The sequence below is a fragment of the Oryza sativa genome, chromosome 10, assembly GCF_034140825.1.
Source record: "Oryza sativa Japonica Group chromosome 10, ASM3414082v1".
Taxonomy (NCBI): Eukaryota; Viridiplantae; Streptophyta; class Magnoliopsida; order Poales; family Poaceae; genus Oryza; species Oryza sativa.
Genome location: NC_089044.1, coordinates 23,806,513 through 23,826,602, shown reverse-complemented (window position 1 = coordinate 23,826,602; position 20,090 = coordinate 23,806,513). Strand labels below are relative to the sequence as shown.

The window sequence follows — 20,090 nt, the reverse complement described above, 5'->3', positions numbered from 1 at the left end:
TTGCCTCTTTGTGTCTATCGACAAACCAACTATTGCACTTCGAAAATGTGTATGCCACAATAGCTGTAACCGGCAGTTTCCGAATGCCTCTCAATACATTATTGAAACTCTCGGCCATATTACTAGTCATGATGCTATGGCGACGCCCGTTGGTATCAAATGCTCTTGCCCATTTGACCTTAAGTGGCATGTGGTCTTCTAGCCACTTCTTTGGCCTCTCTCCGACCACACCCATGAGGCGTTTTATCTCATCTAGGAAAAATGCTTTCTCATTTATTTGACATATGCGCTCAAGATCTTTCATCTGATCAGTCGTAGCTCCAGCTGTGTAGAAGTTAGCACAGAAGTGCCTCATGCACCACCTGTGGTGAATGGTTAGGTGATGAGGCATGATGTGGATGATGGAGTTCAAAATGCCAGGGTGTCTATCAGAAATTATACACACTTCTCTATTAGGACCGATCAGCTTGTTTCTCAACATGTTGATGAACCACTCCCAGTTGGATGTATTCTCCTTCTCTACCAGAGCAAACGCCAAGGGAACAAGATGTAACCCGGCGTCGACCCCTATTGCCGTGAGCAATGTACCTTGGTATTTACCGGTTAAGAAAGTGCCATCAATTGCTAGCACCGGCCTCAAGTGCTTGAATGCTTCTATGGACTGGCCAAATATCCAATATGCACGTCCAAATACTCGTCTCTGTACTCCATCCACCATCCTGGACTTCTCGGGGTGAGCCTCAACACGGAAATGCATGGTAGGGTTCTTTGCTTTGATGGCACGCATCAGTGTAGGCAAGCGAACATACGCCTCGTCCCAATCTCCCCAAATGACCTTCATAGCATCTTGCTTAGCACGCCATGCTTTGCCATACGTAGGCCGATAGTGCTATATTTGCTCAACTGCCTCGACAATCGCTGCTGGAGATAAAGTAGGTTCAGCTCGCACAAATGCATGTAACCTATTTCCAATAAACCTTGAAGTAAGTTGCAAATGCTTGCCGGTTACTTCCGCACTACAGCATGTGTGGTCTTCGCCCACCCTAGTCACCCGCCACCTATCTCCTCCACTCTTCCTTGCATTAATCTGCCATTTGCAATGGCGATCGAGACAAGCCACAGTATACTTTACTGACGCGTTAGATTCCTTCACATGGTACGGCCGGTGGACACGGATAGAATAACTCTGTAGCCATATTTTCAGATCATCCATCGATCGAAACTCCAACCCCTTCCTTGGTTCATCACACATTGGTTCGAAGGCACCGTCATATTGTGGATCCCCATCAGCAATTGCTAGCCCGGATCTGGTAAGATTCTCGAATTGTGTTATTTCCGGGTTTCTACCCACCAGTTTCGCAAACACAGTCCTTTCATGCTCTGACATCTTACGCACTAGACGATCATCATCGGAGTCGGAAGCGGATTCATCCAATTCATCCTCTGTATCATACTCCAACCAGCCTGGGTTCAATCCACTGCGTATCATAGCCTCCTCACACTCCTCTCGGGTATAGAATTTCAGCCTAGCCAACTCCCTTAGGCCCATACTTACATTCTTAGCATTCGCTTCTTCCTCAGGCAACTCCACATCATCTCCTACCTCCCGACCATCCTCAACATCTCCTTCCTCTCTTACCAGCACATTCTCCTCCACATTAACTTTCTCCCTTAACGGCACATTATCCTCTGCATGTACTTCCTCCCTTAACGGCACATTCTCCTCTGCATGTACTTCCTCCCTTACCGGGTCATTCTCCTCCCTGACCTCCACATCCGCCATATCATTTACTCCCTCGCCCCCCTCCACGTCTTCCTCAATCAATTTTTCCTTCCTACTACACCTCTCCGACAGTTCGTGACAGTTAATGGGTGATTCTATGAGTAGACTTTCATTAAGGTCTATAAGTTCTTTCTTCCCTATCCTACCATCTTTCTTCCATGCAAACACCTCAAGAGATTTGAAATGTGACCCCAATACTATATCTATATATGTTTGCCATTCGATCTCTCCATTCAAGTCTAACATAAACTTATGTGACATGACACCGCCGCCCACATCGTATCTCCCTTGCATACCAACCGACTCGTCACTCCAATCCAATTCATGCTTGATGCGAGACATTAACTCCTCAAAGGTAGGTTTCACAGAAAACACTAATTGTCTAACTGTCATTCCCTCAAATTGGCTTCCATGTGTACTTTCATCTACCACACAACCACCATAATGAAGCCGGACCAATCTATCCATCTACAATTTTTAACCCATGCATAAAAATTACTTACTTGAAAATAATATGTAATTACCATTGCAATACCAATACTTCAAAAGCTAACAACATGTCTAATTTTTCCAATAAATAAGTACCTTACTCAAATACTACACATTATTGATAAAAAAAACTCTACTCCTACAAATTACCTACCCTTCACCACACATCAACCCCTTTCAAACCCTCTCAATCACCACAAATACATCCCACATCCTAGGCCATCACCACACATCCATCTCCCATCAAACCCTAGTGCATCACCAAACATTCATCCCAAATATATTTTGTCAAATGTATCAACAACAACCAAATGGATAAAGATATGCCACCTCCACACTTCATCCCCACCCACATTATCCATCTAATAATCCATCCTTAGCCAACTATTATCAAACCACGTCTACAACCAAAACAATACAAAATATCCAATAAAACTTTGGGGAACTTAGGGTTTATAGAGGGGTTTACCTTCTCTTCCGATCCCAAACTCAATGCCACACAAATCACCTTCGATTAGAGAGGTTTTTGGGGGAGATTGGGCGAGGAGAACGCGGTGGCGACCGAACCCTAGGCGGGCGGCTGGGGAAAAACAGAGGACTAACTGGCTGGGGCGGCCTCGGCCGGGCTCAAAGTAGCCAAGATCAGCGCCAACGTACTTGGCGCTGATGTTGGGCACCTCAGCGCCGAAGCGGTTGGCGCTGAGGTAGCTGCCACGTCAGCTGGGGGATCGGCCCGGCCGCCACGGTGGCACAATGTCAGCGCCAGTCCCGTTGGCGCTGACACGGCCAACCTCAGCGCCAATGCGCTTGGCGCTGAGCCGACGGCCTAGTTTTAGTTGAAGTTTTTAGCAGGGGTTAGTTTCGAAATAAGTTTTTGAAAAGGGTCAATTTGTCAAAAAAACGGCTGTTTCTGCCCAAAAGCTACCAATTCGATCGTATGCAGAAAAGTTTGTCGTCAGTTCAATTCCCTGGATTCCGATGTTAAATTCAGAAGCAAACTATAGGCTATAGGTAGAAAGATACAAGATGCACTGCTGCAGACTATGTATGATCCATCTTACAGATGAGATGAGATATGCGTGCGTATATATGGTATGTCTATGATGATGATGGATGAACAATTAATGGTGGAGGAAGAAGAAGGAGATGATAGTGGTAGTGGCTAGGGATGAGAAGAAGAATGCGGTGGCGAGGGCTTCTTGGACTTGTAGCGGGCGGCGAGCAGCAGGTAGAGGGCGAGGTTGGCGAGGCTGATGAGGGCCCAGAGCCAGAAGTAGTAGTCGAGGTGGGCCGTGTCCAGGTCCGGCGCCAGCCAGCCGCCGGAGCCGTCGCTCCTCTTGGTGACCGCCGCCACGATGGTGACGACGAGCGAGTTGACGTAGAAGCCGAGGGAGAGGGCGAGGAAGGAGAAAGCGGAGCAGATGCTGCGCATGGACCCGGGCGCCTCGCCGTAGAAGAACTCCAGCTGCGCGATGCCGCTGAACACGTCGGATCCAGCCAGCACCACGAACTGTGGCACCTGCCACAAGATGCTCATCGACCGCTTCTCCCCTCGCAGCCTCCGCCTCTCCACCAGAGCAGCCGTCGCCATGGCCACCACCACCAGCACACGCCCCACGCCCATCCGCTGCAGCTGCGTCAGACCACCCGAGCGCCACCACCTCCTCGCCACCGGCATCACCACCACGTCGTGGAGCAGCACCCACAGCAGCATGAACACCACCTCCACCGACACCAGCGACGCCACCGGCACCCGGAACCTCCCCCCGAACACCCTCGTGTCCATGGCCATCCCCTGCTGGATGAAGGTGGTGGTCATCTGCCCCAGCGACGCCGCGTACAGCACGCACGTCACCCAGATGGGCACTATCCGCGCCAGCACCTTCACGCGCTCCACCTCGCTCACCGTGCACACCTCCCACACGCCGCCCCCGTCCACCCTCACGGCGGCCTTGTCCAGCCACCGTAACCCCTCGGTGTGCGCCAGCTTCTCATCATCGCCGCCGTTCTTGTTCTTGTCGTCGTCGACTTCGTACAGGCCATCGCCGTCGGCGTCGGGAGGCAGCGTCCGGGTCCTGTTCCTGAAGGCGGCCACCAGCACCCTGAGGATGGCCTTGATGGGGGTGTCCCCCGTGGGGAGGCGCACCCTGTAGCAGGGCGTGGCTGCCAGGAACGCCGCCGACGCGATGAGCAGGCAGAGCGTGGCGATGCCGAAGCCCAGCGCCCACGACACGTTCTGCTCCACCCACGATACAAGCGTCCCGGCCACGAAGATGCCGAGGTTGATGGCGCCGAAGAACCAGCTGAAGAAGGATTGCTTCGTCTTCTCCGGGGCCGGGGCGCCCTCCTGATCAGTGTCGTGGTCGTCGCGCTCGTACTGCTCTGCCCCGAAGGGGAGCAGCGCAGACTTGACGCCGCCTGTTCCGATGGAGGTGAGGTAGAGCGCGAGGAAGAAGACGGAGAACTGGGTCCCGGTGGCCGGTGAGCATGGGACGCCGGTGCACGGCGCCGGGCGCAGGGAGGGGACAGCGGCGGAGACGGTGAGGAGCACAAGGCCCTGCACAAGGCCCGCCCTGGTACGTTATCCATCTCCATGCTGCATGTATGGATCGGATCGAGTATGAAAGAGCGAATGACTTACGGCGAGGTAGAAGAGGAGGGAGGCGAGGATGGTCCTGTACTTTCCCCAGTAGGAGTCGGCGAGGAAAGCCCCGATGACGGGGACGATGAAGGTGGTGCCATTCCAGGTGTCGACATGGGCGGCGTTGAAGGCGAGGGTGCCGTGAAGGACGGTGGCCAGGTACACCACCAGGTTCAGCGCCACGCCGGAGAAGGCGATGCTCTCCAGCAGCTCGAACCCCAGGATGGTGGCCGGCCCAAGCTTCCACTTCCACCTCTTCTTCTTCTCATCCCTGCCCCTGCTACGACTTGGTGGACTACCCATCATATTATTCATGCTCATGCCGCCCGCCCCGGATCTATCCCCTACCACCACCTTTCTAGCTAGTATCTCATTTCACGATACGAGGCAGCGAGGTCGTAGGCTCGTAGCTACCAATATATGGATTCTGTACTAATCCTCAGCTGCTCCTGCTCGATCGTATATCATCATCAACAACAACTGTCCGGTTTAATTAGTTTGATTCGATACCATCATCTTCTTCATCATCATCATACATATCGATATATATATATACACTCGACTCCAGACTCCAGTACTAGTATATATGCGCGCGCGCGATGACAAAGTCAAAGCACCGCGCTGGCTAGCTGGAGAAAACTGTCTATCGTCTTAATCTGGCAGGACATGAACCTGATTGAGAATGGAAAGCCGATATCTAACTCAACTAATTACAAAAATGCTAGCTCGTGAATGATAACAATAAATAGTAATTCTTTTAGCCCGCGCACCATTTTAAACCTATTAAGAGATTTAAAACATGGCGATGAGCTCCTTTTTACGCTAATTTATGTCACGTCGAACATGTTTTCAGTATCAACTAAAGTGGCGTTGAGAAATTTTAGCTGAACGCCATCGGGATTGACGGCGTTTGGAATTAGTTTTTGACATAGTTTATTTTTAAAAAACGGTCAATTTATCAAAATTACGGTAGTCATAACTAACCGATACGTGTATGTGAAGAATTAAGAGAAGCAGCCACAACCATCCATGTATCCAGCTTGCCAACCACCACCTCCGTTACATTTTTGGATAAAGATCACCTCCAGTACATGCGTATACATGTGCAACGATACAAGATAGCATAGCAAAGCAACTACTACTCCACACCCACACAGTGGTCAATTCATGGTGGTAGTTGAGCGATCCATCCATCTTGCCATCCCAGCTGCAGCTGCAGCTAACTTGGTTAATTTGCCTTTGCGTGGCTAGATTGCTTCCCTTCAATTCAAGCTATCTATCTATCTATGTATTGTATATAGCAGCAACCTAACAACCCAAAATGCATTTCGATCGAACCAATTTGGCAGCATGGCACTGGCATGCGGCTTAATTCAATTACCAGCAGCTGCTACCACCTGAAACTATGAACAACCCTTTCCCTTTCAGACTGAATAATCGCGTCCAACTCCCAGAGAAATTAAGCTGGCCTACAGCTGACTATATTTATCTACAATTAATCCTACTTGTAAAATAAATAATACTACGTCTACTGCTCTGTTTTAAGTCATGGGGTAAGACTTGTAGTTAAGATCGAATACCACTAGTATTAGTATACGAGGATAGTTAGTCAGGCACGTTGGATTCGGCCAGCAGCCAAGCATCAGGCCAATAGCAATATACTCCATAGTACTCCAGTAGTGTATACACACAGACGACGACCCAACCGCACTCAGTCAGTCAGTAGATTAATTGATTGATCGATCCATTTGATTAGATTAATGAGGGCAGCACCGTTCGCTAGGCTCGATCGATCGACTAAAACTAATCACAGGCAAGGCAAAGCACCCAACTTAATTTGTCGTTAGGACTTCTTTTCTCCAACGATCTATTCTGACTTCCTACTGGAGTAGGACTATACATCAAAAATAAATTTGCATTGGCCGCTTAATTACATTACTAGTGGTAGTTAATTATAATAATTAAATTGCTTCTCTGAAGTCTGGAACTAGAAACCTCAATATTATTCAGGGGAGAGACCATGTGAGCCACGTGAAGTGCAAACGTACTCTCTACTGTAATCACCTGCTTAGTTGCCTACCAAAATATCTCTTAGTCAACTGGAACTGCTGGAATTGAATGGATTAAAAAAAATTGCACGTCGCATGCACTAGTTGGGATTGAATCTCTACCTCTAAAATTGATAGAAGTTCATATGTCCGTGTCGAGCTTGCTTCCGTACGTGTGGACCGTGTGAAAATGGCATAACGGAGAACCCAAATTCATAGTGGCTATGTTCGGCAGCCATATAAGCTACAGCTACTGCATCATAAATTCGCTGTAAACTACAGCAATTCTTAACTACTTCCTCCGTTCGATTTTAATTTTTTATTTGTACTGTTTGATCACTTATCTTATTCAAAAAATTTGTGTAAATATAAAAAACGAAAAGTTATGCTTAAAGTATTTTGGATAATAAAGTAAGCCACAAATAAAATAAATAAAAATTTTAAATTTTTTTTGAATAAGACGAGTAGTCAAACAGTGCAAGCAAAAAGTTAAAATCCCTTATATTATACTTCCTCCGTTTCACAATGTAAGTCATTCTAGCATTTCCCACATTCATATTGACGCTAATGAGATTCATTAGCGTCAATATGAATGTGGGAAATGCTAGAATGACTTACATTGTGAAACGGAGGAAGTAGTACATAGGGAGTACTACTGCTGCAGCTGCAAAAATACCAGCCGAACACAAAAGTGTTTCTACCTAGAATTTTTGTAGATATGCTCTCACCTCCCTCCGCCCGTCGCCTCTTTCGCCATTGCAGCAGCCGGCGCGCGTGAATCCATGCAGCTAGCAACGGTGTGAGATCCCGTACGGCGCAGGGATGGCGATGGCACGAATCCAGCAAGGAGATGGCAGCCACGTTTGCGTATGGAGAACCCAACTGCTGGTTGAATCCTCGCATACTAATACTAGTGGTATTCATAAACTTCAAGTCTTATTACTACTCCATGACTTAAAACAGATCGAGATTCGAGCAGTACCCAAATCCATGGGGCTCAAATCTGATTTGAGGGAGTTGGGCATGGCAGCAACTAGTAGTTGGATTCTACCACATTCAATCCAACTATAGCCAAAGTTCAATCCATGCCCTTCTACCGCGAAACCAGATATAGAGGATCCCTTGTTCCGTGAAACCAGATATAGAGTGTCCCTCAATTATTAAAACTAGATCAATTTAGGTTCCTAGGCGGTTGTGATGGTGGTTTTGTCATGCGTGACGTCAATGTTGGCATTTCAATTAGAATAAATAAATAAATGAAATATGCAGACCTTACATATCATTGGCATCTTCTTCCTCTGCCCTCTCTCTCTCTCATATCCTCTTATTTCTCTCTCCATCGGTGGGGGATGGGCATGAGATAAAGCGTTCTCCGTCAACGGGAGCACCATGCCGGAGCATGCTCTCGATGACAGCCATGACGTTGACCAGGGCAAGGAACAACGAGCGTGCGGATAGCCTACTGGAGCCCATTGAGCTCACCATTTTGATCACCAATGCCGCCCAAGCCACACTGCCCGCCGGATCGGGAGGCATATTTGGTAATGCTGCACCCCTTCACCACCGGGTTGCACTCGTCCCATGCTCCTTCACCACCAGGAGTGCCTTGAGCAAGAAGGGGGTGGAGGAGGGTGTTGTGATTCAGTCAGCGGCGTATGCCGCACAAAGAAGGCTGCATGTTCACAGCCTAGGAGGACCTAGTGTCCCAGACCATCGAGCGAAGGAAGGCGACTATGGTCTTATACACCTCGATGGTTGTCGTTGTGCCGCCCACGACGAGAAGGCTACAAGAAGGCACCGGTGCTAGTGAGAGGTGGTAAAAAGGGCTCTTGCAAGTGGGGGACATTGTAACAACCGGCCCTCTAGAACCTCGTAGCGCAACACATCCGACGGGTGGGCACACTTACACATACCACCTCACTTATTCTTTCATCCTTGCTTCATGTAAAAGGGTTAACCCGAGAGTGATATGGTTGGAGTGTCATGCCTTTATAAATTGGTTTCACCCTTGCTAAACTAGTATTGTGGTACTAAACATACGCACACAACTCTCATGGGCTACATAGGTCACGTCCTAATTAGCGTATGACATGCCATGACATGTGCCTCACGCGCCATATGCCCACACATTGATTCATACGCACAATCACGAGGGTCGGCTACGCAGACAGTTCTCATGGGCCACATAGGCCACATCCTAATTGGCGTATGACATAACATGTGCCTCACACAGAGCCCACACGTGTCATGCGCCATGAGCCCGCACATTGATTCGTACGCGCAACCACGAGGGTCAGCTCTGATACCATTTGTAACAACCCACCCTCCAAAACCGCAGAGCCCAATGGGTCGGCCCACTTACATATATCATCCCACTTACACTTTCGTCCTCGCTTCGTGTAAAAGAGTTAACTCGGGAGTGATATGGTTGGAGGGTTAGGCTCTTATAAGTTAGTTCTACCCATGCTAAACTAGCACTGTGATACTAAACATGCGCATGCAGCTATCATGGGCCATACATGCCACATTCTAATTGGCCCGGGATGTCACAAACATCCACAATGATGTGCTAGAGCGTGTCCTGGACAGTCGCACACCGCACCAGGAGCTTGAGCTTGACTAGAGTACACCGTCGTGCAAACCTGCTTCTCCGCATGCCACCACCCTCGCTAATGTAGTGAGCCTGAACTCCGCCAATGATGATGTCAATGCTCGTAGATCCAACAAGGGCGCATGGGATGAGACGCGCGGAGGCACGTAGGGTGATGAGATAACTATCGTTGCCCGCGTGCATCCAAATCCCCATGTCGTTCCGCCACCGCTGACAGCGGCGGTCGAGCTTGGGCACAACCACCCTTCTCATTGCCTGTGGTAGCGCACGGGGACTTGGTAGTGTCCATTGGACTTCACCATCTTCTTGCTCCATGGGGGGGGGGTGCGTTGTCACCTTCATGTCCATCGCTGCGGCCGTGCAACTCCCCATCCTTCCTCCTCACTCCCGCCTTTCGATCTTGCTCGTCGATGGGCACGAGCAGGATCTCCGGCGGCGCGGGCGGCAGCGGCATCGTGTTCACCATCGCCAACTGTGGCTAGGGAGGGAGAGGAGGGAAGGGGAAGACCACATAGCTTGCGCCCGCCGTTCTTTGAGCTCGTTGCGCTCCATCACTGCCCACCTTTAGTAGTGAGAAAGCGGAAGTGGCGGTGGCCGATCGGTGAGGGAGCATGAGGAGGGAGGGGGAATGTTGGGAGAGAGAGGGGAAAGAAGGTGCCGCCCGCCAGGGGAGATAGAGAGGTGAGAGTGAAGTGGGGGAAGTAGGACCCACTGACAAGCATTTTGTTTATTTTTTTAATTTTGCTTATAATGACACTTCAACACCGCACGAGACAAGGGCTAAGTCAAAACAACTAACCATGTAGGTATCCACCAACCAATCCAAACCGTTTTTGGATCTTGTCTGCACTAGTTTTAGGATTTGAGAGACGTGTTATATCTGGTACTGTGGTACCAGGACGTGATTCAAACTCTACGTCAAGACAAGGGATCCTAAGTGAACTTATTCCTTGATTTGCAGGTGGGATTGGGAAGAGGATATTTTCCTTTCCAGTGGGTTAGGTTGGGCAGCGGAATGATAATAGGCTTTTGGCCCATATTCCATTCCACTTTTTAAAAAAATTCCTCATGCATTTGGGCTGTTAAATTTCTGTCCTTTTCTTTTGTGAGGGTAAGAGAGACTTATTAATTGAACATAAGGAGCATTACAATCTTCAAGCAATAGACGTTGATACCGTCCAGAGTCGACTCCAGCTAGCCAAAGAGCACTACTACGGCAGCGTATAGCATGCTGAGCTAGCTCATGTGATACCTTTGTTTATTATTTTGTTCTTCTGTTTACCTTGGCGATACAGACTCCACCAAATAATATGTGACCAAAATTACAAGACTGATCCATACTAGTGCCAGAAGAAACCGAATTTGCAATTTGTGTGGAAATCCTGTCCTTAGCTTATTAGGTGAAGGAAGTACCAACTAGCAAGGAGCAAGTAATTGTCAGGGAGTGTGATCCTGAAGAAGACAAGGACAAGAGAAGGGAGCCAAGTATTGAGAAGGCAGAAGAAGCAGGAAGACAAGCTGAAGACTTGGGCCGTCATCCAGCTCGTCTGAGGAGGCCCAATACCAAGGTCCAAGGCCCAGACTGGGTTGCGTGAGTCACTTGCTCGCCTGTGAGCTGGCGTGATGTTGGTGTTAGTTAAATACTGTTCTGTAAACTGAATTAAGACATTGAATTGGCAACTGGAGGCGTAGGCGGCGGCGGCTCGATCCTGTTGGATCTGAGAGGAAACTATCATAGTGTTGCCAAATTATGTGTGTGCTTGAGTGAATCCTTGTGAGCCCTAACAATCTGGTATCAGAGCCCTTCCGTGCTGCATTTCCTCTTGATTTGGCTGTAAATTTTTCTCCAGAGCGAGGTGGGATTTGGCTGCTTCGGCGGTGAGAAATCCACAAAAGTTTCGGCTCCCTCAATCTGGTTGGCTAAATTCGGAGAGCATGTGAGGGATTACGGTCCAAAACTAGCCATGGATCTAGACGCCAAGTTTGATCTCTTGTTCAAGACCATTGCTGACAACGAGAAGAAGAGGATGGAGGCGGAGGAGCGTACCAGGGCGGACTACTTGGAGTTGAAGAAGACGGTCGAGGGCCGCATACCGGCGATGGAGAAGAAGGTGGAAGAACTAGGTGAGTCGCTGCAGTCCTTGAGCACCAAGGTCGAGCAGCTGGAAGGCAACACGATGCGGCAAGTCAAGTTTGAACCATTCTCTGCTGCAAGTGCTTCGGGTGTTCAAGGAGGAGCTAAGGAGGAGCAGTTCGGAGGTGTTGCGGGAATGTTTACTCCTAATGGTACGCCTGAGAAATTTTCCCCTTCCCCTATTCCTTTCAATTGCGATTCGGCATCACCCACTTTTGGTAACGGAATGGGGACAATGAATCTAAGTAGTGCTATTCCTCCTATGACTTGCCCTCAATTTACTGGTGATAACCCCCAAATGTGGAAGTCAAACTGTGAACAATATTTTGATGTCTATGGAATATTGCCAGTTCACTGGGTTAAGATTGCAACACTCAATTTTTCTGGTAATGCTGCCTTTTGGTTTCAATCTGTTAGAAATCAGATGAGTGGGATTTCTTGGGTGTCTTTGTGTGATTTGGTATGCTCCAGATTTTTTAAGGATAGGCAGCAAGCTCTTATCAGACAATGGTTCCATATTAAGCAAGAGGGCAGTGTTTCAGAGTATGTGGAAAAATTTGATAGTCTGATGCATCAGTTGCTAGCTTATTACAACTCCCTGTTGCCTGTTTACTTTGTGACTAAGTTTATTGAAGGGCTTAGAAGTGACATCAGAATGGTAGTTTTGGTTCAAAGGCCACAAGATTTGGATTCAACCTGCTCAGTCGCATTACTTCAGGAAGAGGCTATGGAAGGTGTTAAGTTCCAGGGCTACAAGAGACCAAACAATTCAGTTATGATTAGAAACAACTCACCAGCCCCGATAGTTGGACAGGCCTCCACACCCCAGAAAATCTTCTCTCCTCAAATTACTGAAGATAGAAGGGGCACTGAAGCTGCAAGAGCAAGAGATGACAGACTGTCAGCTCTGAAATCCTATCGCAGGTCTAAAGGGCTCTGTTTCACCTGTGGTGAAAAATGGGGTAAGGATCATAAATGTGCCACAGCAGTGCAATTACATGTTGTGCAGGAGCTTCTTGATATTTTACACTCAAAATCTCCTACATAAATTGAATCTTCTGGTGGAGAACAAGAAATTGATGAAGTGGGAGATTTGATGTCTATTTCTCAACAGGCAGTTTGGGGGACTGAATCCTCTCGTTCTATCAGACTCATCGGCTGGGTGCAGGGTACTGAATTATTGATGCTGATAGACTCTGGCAGTACTCATTCCTTTATGGATGAAACAGTTGGTTCTAAGATGGTGGGTGTTTCTCCACTCAGGAAGCCCTTGTCTGTGCAACTAGCTGATGGTGGGTCCTTGTTATGTTCCCATGAGATTGCTAATTGTAAGTGGTGGATGCAAGGGCATTCTTTCTCTAGTAATTTCAGACTCTTGAACTTGGGTGGCTATGATATCATATTGGGCATGGACTGGTTGGAGCAATTCAGTCCTATGCAGGTGGATTGGTCACAGAAATGGATGGAAATTCAAGTTAACAACCAGCCTGTCAGGTTGCAAGGTATAACTTCCCAGACTAACAGTTGCAATGCTATCTCTGCTGAACAATGCTTGGGTATGGCTAGAAAGGGGTCTATTCTGTATTTGGTCCAATTGACATCTTCTGTTTCAGAAATCTGTGACACTATGCCTGAAGCAGTACATAATTTACTTCTCAAGTTCCAGGATGTTTTTTCAGAACCTACTGAACTCCCTCCTAAGCGATATTGTGACCATAGTATTCCTCTTGTACCTGTGGCAACACCTGTTAATTTGAGGCCATACCGCTTTAATCCTGCTCTTAAGGATGAGATTGAAAAGCAAATTTCTGATATGTTGAAATCTGGAGTTATCCAGCCTAGCCACAGTGCTTTCTCATCCCCAGCTCTGTTGGTCAAGAAGAAGGATGGTACTTGGAGACTTGTCATTGACTATAGAAAATTAAATGCCATTACCATCAAGGGTACTTATCCCATGCCAATCATTGATGAGCTTTTAGATGAATTATCTCAGGCTAAGTGGTTTTCTAAGTTAGACCTACGAGATGGGTATCACCAAATTAGAATGGCCCCTGGTGAGGAGTATAAGACGGCTTTCCAAACTCATACTGGACACTATGAATACATAGTAATGTCTTTTGGGCTGACGGGAGCTCCGGCTACCTTTCAAAGTGCAATGAATGATACTCTGAAAACAGTTCTTTGATGATATCTTGATCTACAGCCCTGATTTTGAGTCCCATCTGGATCATATTCACCAAGTACTAGCCTTACTGTCTGAACATCAATGGAAGGTTAAATTGAGCAAGTGCTCATTTGCTCAACAACAACATACTTATCTTGGCCACACCATCAGTGCTACCGGTGTCCATACTGATCAGAGCAAGATCCAGGAAGTGTTAAACTAGCCAGTACCAACCACTATCAAGAAATTAAGGGGTTTCTTGGGATTGGCCGGTTACTATCGAAAATTTGTGAAGGGATTTGGTCTCATTAGTAAGCCCCTTACAAATCTTTTGAGGAAGGATGTTCCTTTTGTGTGGACCACTGCAACTGACTCAGCTTTTAACCAGCTTAAGTAGGCTCTGGTGACTGCCCCGGTCCTAGCCTTGCCTGATTTCAAGAAGGTCTTCATTGTGGAAACTGATGCTTCTGAAGCTGGTATTGGGGCTATGTTATCACAAGACAATCATCCTATCGCTTTCATTAGTAAGGCCTTGGGTCCAAGAACAAAAGGCTTGTCTACTTATGAGAAGGAGTGCATGGCAATCCTCATGGCAGTTGATCAATGGAGGTCTTATTTGCAGTTGGGGGAGTTTATTATCCTTATTGATCATCATAGTCTTATGCACCTTTCTGACCAAAGGTTACACACACCCTGGCAACATAAAGCTTTCACTAAACTCCTTGGCCTCAATTATAAAATTTGTTACAGAAAAGGTACCAGTAATGCTGCAGCTGATGCTCTCTCTCGCAAGTTTCAGGATGATAACAGTGAATTGTATCACATTTCCAGCTCCACCCCACTCTGGTTGCAAGAAGTAACAAAAGGGTATGCTCAGGATCCCTTTTCCCTTCAATTCCTCACTGAATTATCTGTCTGTCCAACTTCCAGGAAGCATTTTTCTCTCTCTGCTGGGTTACTGAAATATAAGGGCAGAGTTTGGATTGGTAACAATGATAATTTACAGCTTCAACTCATGTCTGCACTGCATGACAGTCCCATTGGGGGACACTCTGGCTTTCTAGTTACTTATAGGAAAATCAAACAACTGTTTGCTTGGCCAAACATGAAGAAAATGGTAAAAACCTTTGTTCACCAGTGCCAAGTTTGTCTCCAGGCCAAACCTGATAGAGCAAAGTACCCTGGCCTCCTTAAACCTCTCCCTGTTCCTGAAGGAGCTTGGCAAACTATATCCTTGGATTTCAATGAAGGATTGCCCAGGTCTGAGCATTCTGATTGCATCTTGGTTGTTGTAGACAAATTCTCTAAGTACAGTCACTTCCTTCCCTTAGCTCACCCATTTTTAGCTCTATCTGTTGCTAAGCTGTTCATGAAAAATATCTTTAAGTTACATGGTTTGCCCCTGGTTATCATTTTTTTTAGAGATAAGGTTTTTACTAGCCAACTTTGGGAACACTTGTTTGAGGGAGCTGGCACCAAGTTACATTTCAGTTCTGCATATCATCCTCAATCCGATGGTCAAACCGAAAGGGTTAACCAATGCCTGGAAATATACTTGCGTTGTTTTGTTCATTCAGTTCCTTCCAAATGGGCTGCATGGTTGCATCTCGCTGAGTATTGGTATAACACATCCTATCACTCTGCCATTCATGCTACTCCATTTGAGGTCCTTTATGGTCATCCCCCAAACCATTTTGGCATTGGTATTTCAGACTGTTCTATTCCTGAGATGGATACATGGTTCAAGGAAAAGAAGTTGATGCAACAACTTGTACAGCAACACCTTCACCGCGCTCAGCAGCAAATGAAACACTTTGCCGACAAGAAAAGAAGTTTCAGAACTTTTGCTATTGGTGATTGGGTATACTTGAAACTTCAGCCGTATATACAGACTTCTGTGGCTGTCAGAGCTAATCACAAATTATCATTCAAGTATTTTGGGCCTTTTCAAGTGATTTAGCGTGTGGGCAGTGTGGCTTATAGACTTTAATTACCACCTCATAGTTCTATCCACCCAGTGTTCCATGTGTCCCAATTGAAGTCCGCTGTTGGATTCTCTGGTCTTGTTCAATCCAAACTGCCCACTGATACTTCTACATTGCAGTTTCCCTTGCATATTTTGGACAGGCGTTTGGCTAAGAAAGGTAATTCAACTGTCACTCAAGTGCTAACTCAATGGTCTGATTCTCTCCCAGAGGAAGCCACTTGGGAAGATATGGAGGATCTGCGTTCCCGTTTTCCAGCTGCATTGGCTTGGGGACAAGCCAATTTTCAAGGGGAAGGGCTTGTCAGGAAGTGTGATCCTGAAGAAGACAAGGACAAGAGAAGGGAGCCAAGTATTGAGAAGGCAAAAGAAGCAGGAAGACAAGCTGAAGACTTGGGGCTGTCGTTCAGCTCGTCTGAGGAGGCCCAATACCAAGGTCCAAGGCCCAGACTGGGTTGCGTGAGTCACTTGCTCGCATGTGAGCTGGCGTGATGTTGGTGTTAGTTAAATACTGTTGAATTGAATTAAGACATTGAATTGGCAATTGGAGGCGTAGGCGGCAGCGGCTCGATCCTGTTGGATCTGAGAGGAAACTATCATAGTGTTGCCAAATTGTGTGTGTGCTTGAGTGAATCCTTGTGAGCCCTAACAGTAATACAATGTTCACAAGTTGGGAATATGCGTGTTTTCATAGTTTTGGTCTGCTGATGGATCTCGGTAGGATGTACGTAATTCTAGCAGAGATCTGGTTTAAAAGCTGAAAGATTTTTTCCTGTTGCCCCTAGGGGTTGTATTTTCTCCTGCTCTATTCAATAAAAAGGCACTCTAGTGCTATTTTCCGTTAAAAAAAGATTTTTGTTAAGAAACTGCAGAAGGTAATGCATGGATTCAGCCCTTTATTTGGTTTATTTTTTATTTGGTTTATATACATGCTCAACGAATCAAGTGGAATAATAATACAAGAATGGTTGATTGGAATAATACAAGGCAGTGTTGGGTGGATGAGGGAGACGATCAGTGCGAGTGCGGGACGGCGAGTCTCTTGACGGTATAATTCTTGGCAAAGGCGGCGTACACCACAAAGTTGATGGCGCTGATCCCCGTCCAGAGCCAGAAATAGTAGTCCAGATGGCCGTCGTTGAGGTCGGCGGGGAGCCAGCCCTTGTTCGAGGTGGTGGTGACGACGGCGACGATGGAGACGACGAGGGAGTTGACGTAGTAGCCCAGCGAGAGCGCCAGGAAGGAGAAGGCCGAGCAGAGGCTCCGCATCGACACGGGGGCCTCCGAGTAGAAGAATTCCAGCTGAGCGATGCCGCAGAAGACGTCGGAGCAGGCCAGGATGACGAACTGCGGCAGCTGCCACGCGATGCTCAGGTTGCCGCCGTCCCTGACGCTGCGCAGCCGCCACGTCTCCAGCACGGCCGCCACCGCCAGCGCCGGCACCGCCAGCAACCGCCCCACGCCCATCCGCTGCAGCTGCGTCAGCCCCGCGGGGTTCCCGGTGTAGCGCCTGGCGATCGGGACGACCACCGTGTCCTGGAACACCACCCAGATCATCATGAAGATGACCTCGGCGGAGTTGAGGGATGCCGCCGGGACAGAGAAGGATCCGATCTTGGTGTTCATGGCATTCCCCTGCTGCACGAAGGTGGTGGCCGTCTGACCCAAGGAAGCCGCGTACAGCACGCTGGTCACCCATATCGGCAGCATCCGCAGCAGAATCTTCACTTCCTCCACCTGCGTTACCGAACACTGCAGCCACCCTCCACCCCCACCCTCATCCTTATTTATCTCTTCCACCTCCTCAAAAACCACTGCCGCCTTATCTAACCACCTGAAATGAAACAAATATAAGTCTATATCCAAAAGTAACCTTTTACACAAATTAAGATTATCAAAATTCAGGACAAGTGACACAGCCCCCTGTCGATCATCCCATCCATTACTGTTGTTCGGTTTATCTCACTCCTTAGTTCAGTCGGCTTTTGCCTTATGAATGGGTAGTGTTGTTGTTTTTTTTTTGTACAATCTATCTACTGCGGCGATACACTGGGACGTCGTCCCCCCTTGAACTGTGTTTTTAATCTTATAAATAAAGTGATGAGTTCTCGAAAGAAAAAAAATTCAAGACAACTACAACTATATCAGCTATTTTTTAGAGGAAGAAGAACAAGAACTACCTAAGGCCAGCTTATATATATGTTCGCCTTGAATTGCAAAGCGTATATAAAGATTAAGTCACAGAAGTACCTGAAACCATCAGTATGTGCTAGTTTGACTGATTGTCCATTGCTTAAATCAGCATCATCCCCTTCATACAGGAGTGCGTTATCGGCAGGAACCTCCAGTTTTCTCTTCTTAAAAGAGGCAACAAAAACCATTACAACACTCTTGAGTGGGCTTCCACTGGGAAGCTGGACCTTGTACACTGGTGTTCCTGCCAAAAAGGCAACTGTGGCAACAACAAGGCATATTGAGGAGATGCCGAATCCGAGAGACCAAGCAACATTTTGCTGTATCCAAACGACGACAGTGCCCGAAATGAACACTCCAAGGTTGATAGCAATGAAGAACAAGCTAAAGAAAGATTGCTTCTTTTTACTCTCTTCGAGGTTTGAATCGTTGTACTGGTCAGCTCCAAAGGGGAGTAATGCTGATTTGACACCCCCGGTGCCAACCGAAATAAGGTAGAGCGCGGTGAAGAAGACAAAATACTGAAACCCTGTTGCAGGAGGACATGAGCTCCCATTGCATGGAGCAGGTTGTAGTGATGGGATGACAGCAGAGGCGGTAATTACAAGCAACCCCTGTTTGTTTGTGGACATATATAACTCAGATAGTACATACTTATATGGCATGAGCACAACACATGCAAATGCAAATGAGAGGAATTACTACTAGATAGCTAGCTAGTATTAAACGATGCACAAAACGATACTAGTACATGGCGGATGCACTTACAATAAGATAGAAAACTGTAGAGATGGCAATGGTCTTGTACTTTCCCCAGTATGTATCAGCCAAGAAGGCTCCAAGCACCGGTGTAAGAAAAGTGGTTCCGTTCCATGTATCAACATTGGCTGCGTTAGAGGCGGTAGTTCCATGGAGGACGGTTCCAAGATAAACGACCAAGTTGAGGGAGATGCCAGCATAGGCAATGCTCTCCAAGAATTCAAAGGCTACAATGAATGAAGATGTATGAAGTATTTATATTAGGATACAACTATGGAGTCCGTGATTAGATTTAAAAAAATGCCAAATTGGCAGATTTAACTAGACAGTTGTTCTGCAATCACAAGACAAGTATTCTGACAAGTGTGGAAAGGCGTTATATTCATTTTTCATAGGAGTATATGGTTAATTAATTATGTATGTGTAGATAGATCCATGCGACTGGTGGATCGAGGAGGAAGATAAATTAATTAAGAAGGGGGTGGGGGCTGGGGTTACCCTACCCAAGATAAGAGCAGGAGCCTTCCAGTTGAAGGGGGGCTTGGTATAGTGCTGATTGGATGCGGAAGCCTGCAAGCAGAGGGAGGGAGGAAGACAGTGAGTACTGATCGATACAGGGCGGTGAGAAATTGAGAATGCTCAATTTAATCCAATCCAATCCAATCCAATGGGAAATTAATCCCTTCCCTCCCCTCCCTTTCTACCGTGGAGTTGGAGTATATACTAGTACTGCCGATCATATGGAAGCAAAGAAAAGCTTAATTAGGAAGGATTTAGAATTGGGGATATATATTAGTAGTAGAAAGAGAGAACCTGGTGGTGGAGCAGCGGCAGTTGGGCATCTCCGCTCTCCATGCCCATCTTCTTCTTCTTCTTCTTCTTCTTCTTCTTGCTCCTCTCCTCACCTCCTCCTCGATCTCGGATCTTCTACCACTGGAATGGAATGGTGTAATGGTGGCGAACAAGACCCCAACTCCTAGTAGTTGTATTTGTCGGCTTGCATCGTCACGGTCTCTGTCACCTCATTAACTTGCTCCCTACACCCTATAATATAAGCATTTCTAGACTCTAATACGATCTATATTATTTTGACCAATAGTATATACTATAAAAACGAGATGTTTTAAGTAAAAAAACTGTAGTTTGTTTAATAATAAATTTAGTAACATCAATTTTACATGATTGAACTTTTTTTATTTTTTCTATTAATAGTCAAAGTTAAAAATGTTTGATTTATTAGTGTGATAAAAATACTTATATTTTGGGACGGATAGAGTAGTAAAT

The 20,090-nt window shown here is 46.9% G+C and overlaps 2 protein-coding genes across 2 annotated transcripts; both read right to left on the bottom strand.

Annotated features, from left to right (window-relative positions):
* Window positions 1-3,227: 3,227 nt before the first annotated feature.
* Window positions 3,228-5,241, bottom strand: LOC4349517 (protein NRT1/ PTR FAMILY 8.3). Its single transcript, XM_015758831.3, has 2 exons — window positions 4,914-5,241; window positions 3,228-4,829 (listed from the first exon to the last, which is right to left on the bottom strand). Exons 1-2 carry the CDS (start codon window positions 5,232-5,234, stop codon window positions 3,435-3,437), a joined length of 1,716 nt encoding a protein of 571 aa, XP_015614317.1. The 5' UTR covers window positions 5,235-5,241; the 3' UTR covers window positions 3,228-3,434.
* Window positions 5,242-16,725: 11,484 nt separating this feature from the next.
* On the bottom strand, window positions 16,726-19,765 carry LOC4349516 (protein NRT1/ PTR FAMILY 8.3). The gene is made up of 5 exons (XM_015758832.2): window positions 19,620-19,765; window positions 19,310-19,376; window positions 18,816-19,033; window positions 18,105-18,661; window positions 16,726-17,688 (listed from the first exon to the last, which is right to left on the bottom strand). The coding sequence occupies exons 1-5, from the start codon at window positions 19,665-19,667 to the stop codon at window positions 16,869-16,871; spliced, it is 1,710 nt and encodes a 569-aa protein (XP_015614318.1). The 5' UTR covers window positions 19,668-19,765; the 3' UTR covers window positions 16,726-16,868.
* Between the last annotated feature and the right edge of the window lie 325 nt (window positions 19,766-20,090).

Excerpts from the sequence above, each read along its gene's own strand:
- LOC4349517 (XM_015758831.3), bottom strand. The coding sequence starts at position 5,234 with ATGAGCATGAATAATATGATGGGTAGTCCACCAAGTCGTAGCAGGGGC. Across the intron at positions 4,830-4,913 it reads CCCTCCTCTTCTACCTCGCC|GGCCTTGTGCTCCTCACCGT; the intron begins GTAAGTCATTCG and ends GGCCTTGTGCAG.
- LOC4349516 (XM_015758832.2), bottom strand. The coding sequence starts at position 19,667 with ATGGGCATGGAGAGCGGAGATGCCCAACTGCCGCTGCTCCACCACCAG. Across the intron at positions 18,662-18,815 it reads CTACAGTTTTCTATCTTATT|GGGTTGCTTGTAATTACCGC; the intron begins GTAAGTGCATCC and ends ACAAACAAACAG. Across the intron at positions 17,689-18,104 it reads GCACATACTGATGGTTTCAG|GTGGTTAGATAAGGCGGCAG; the intron begins GTACTTCTGTGA and ends GTTTCATTTCAG.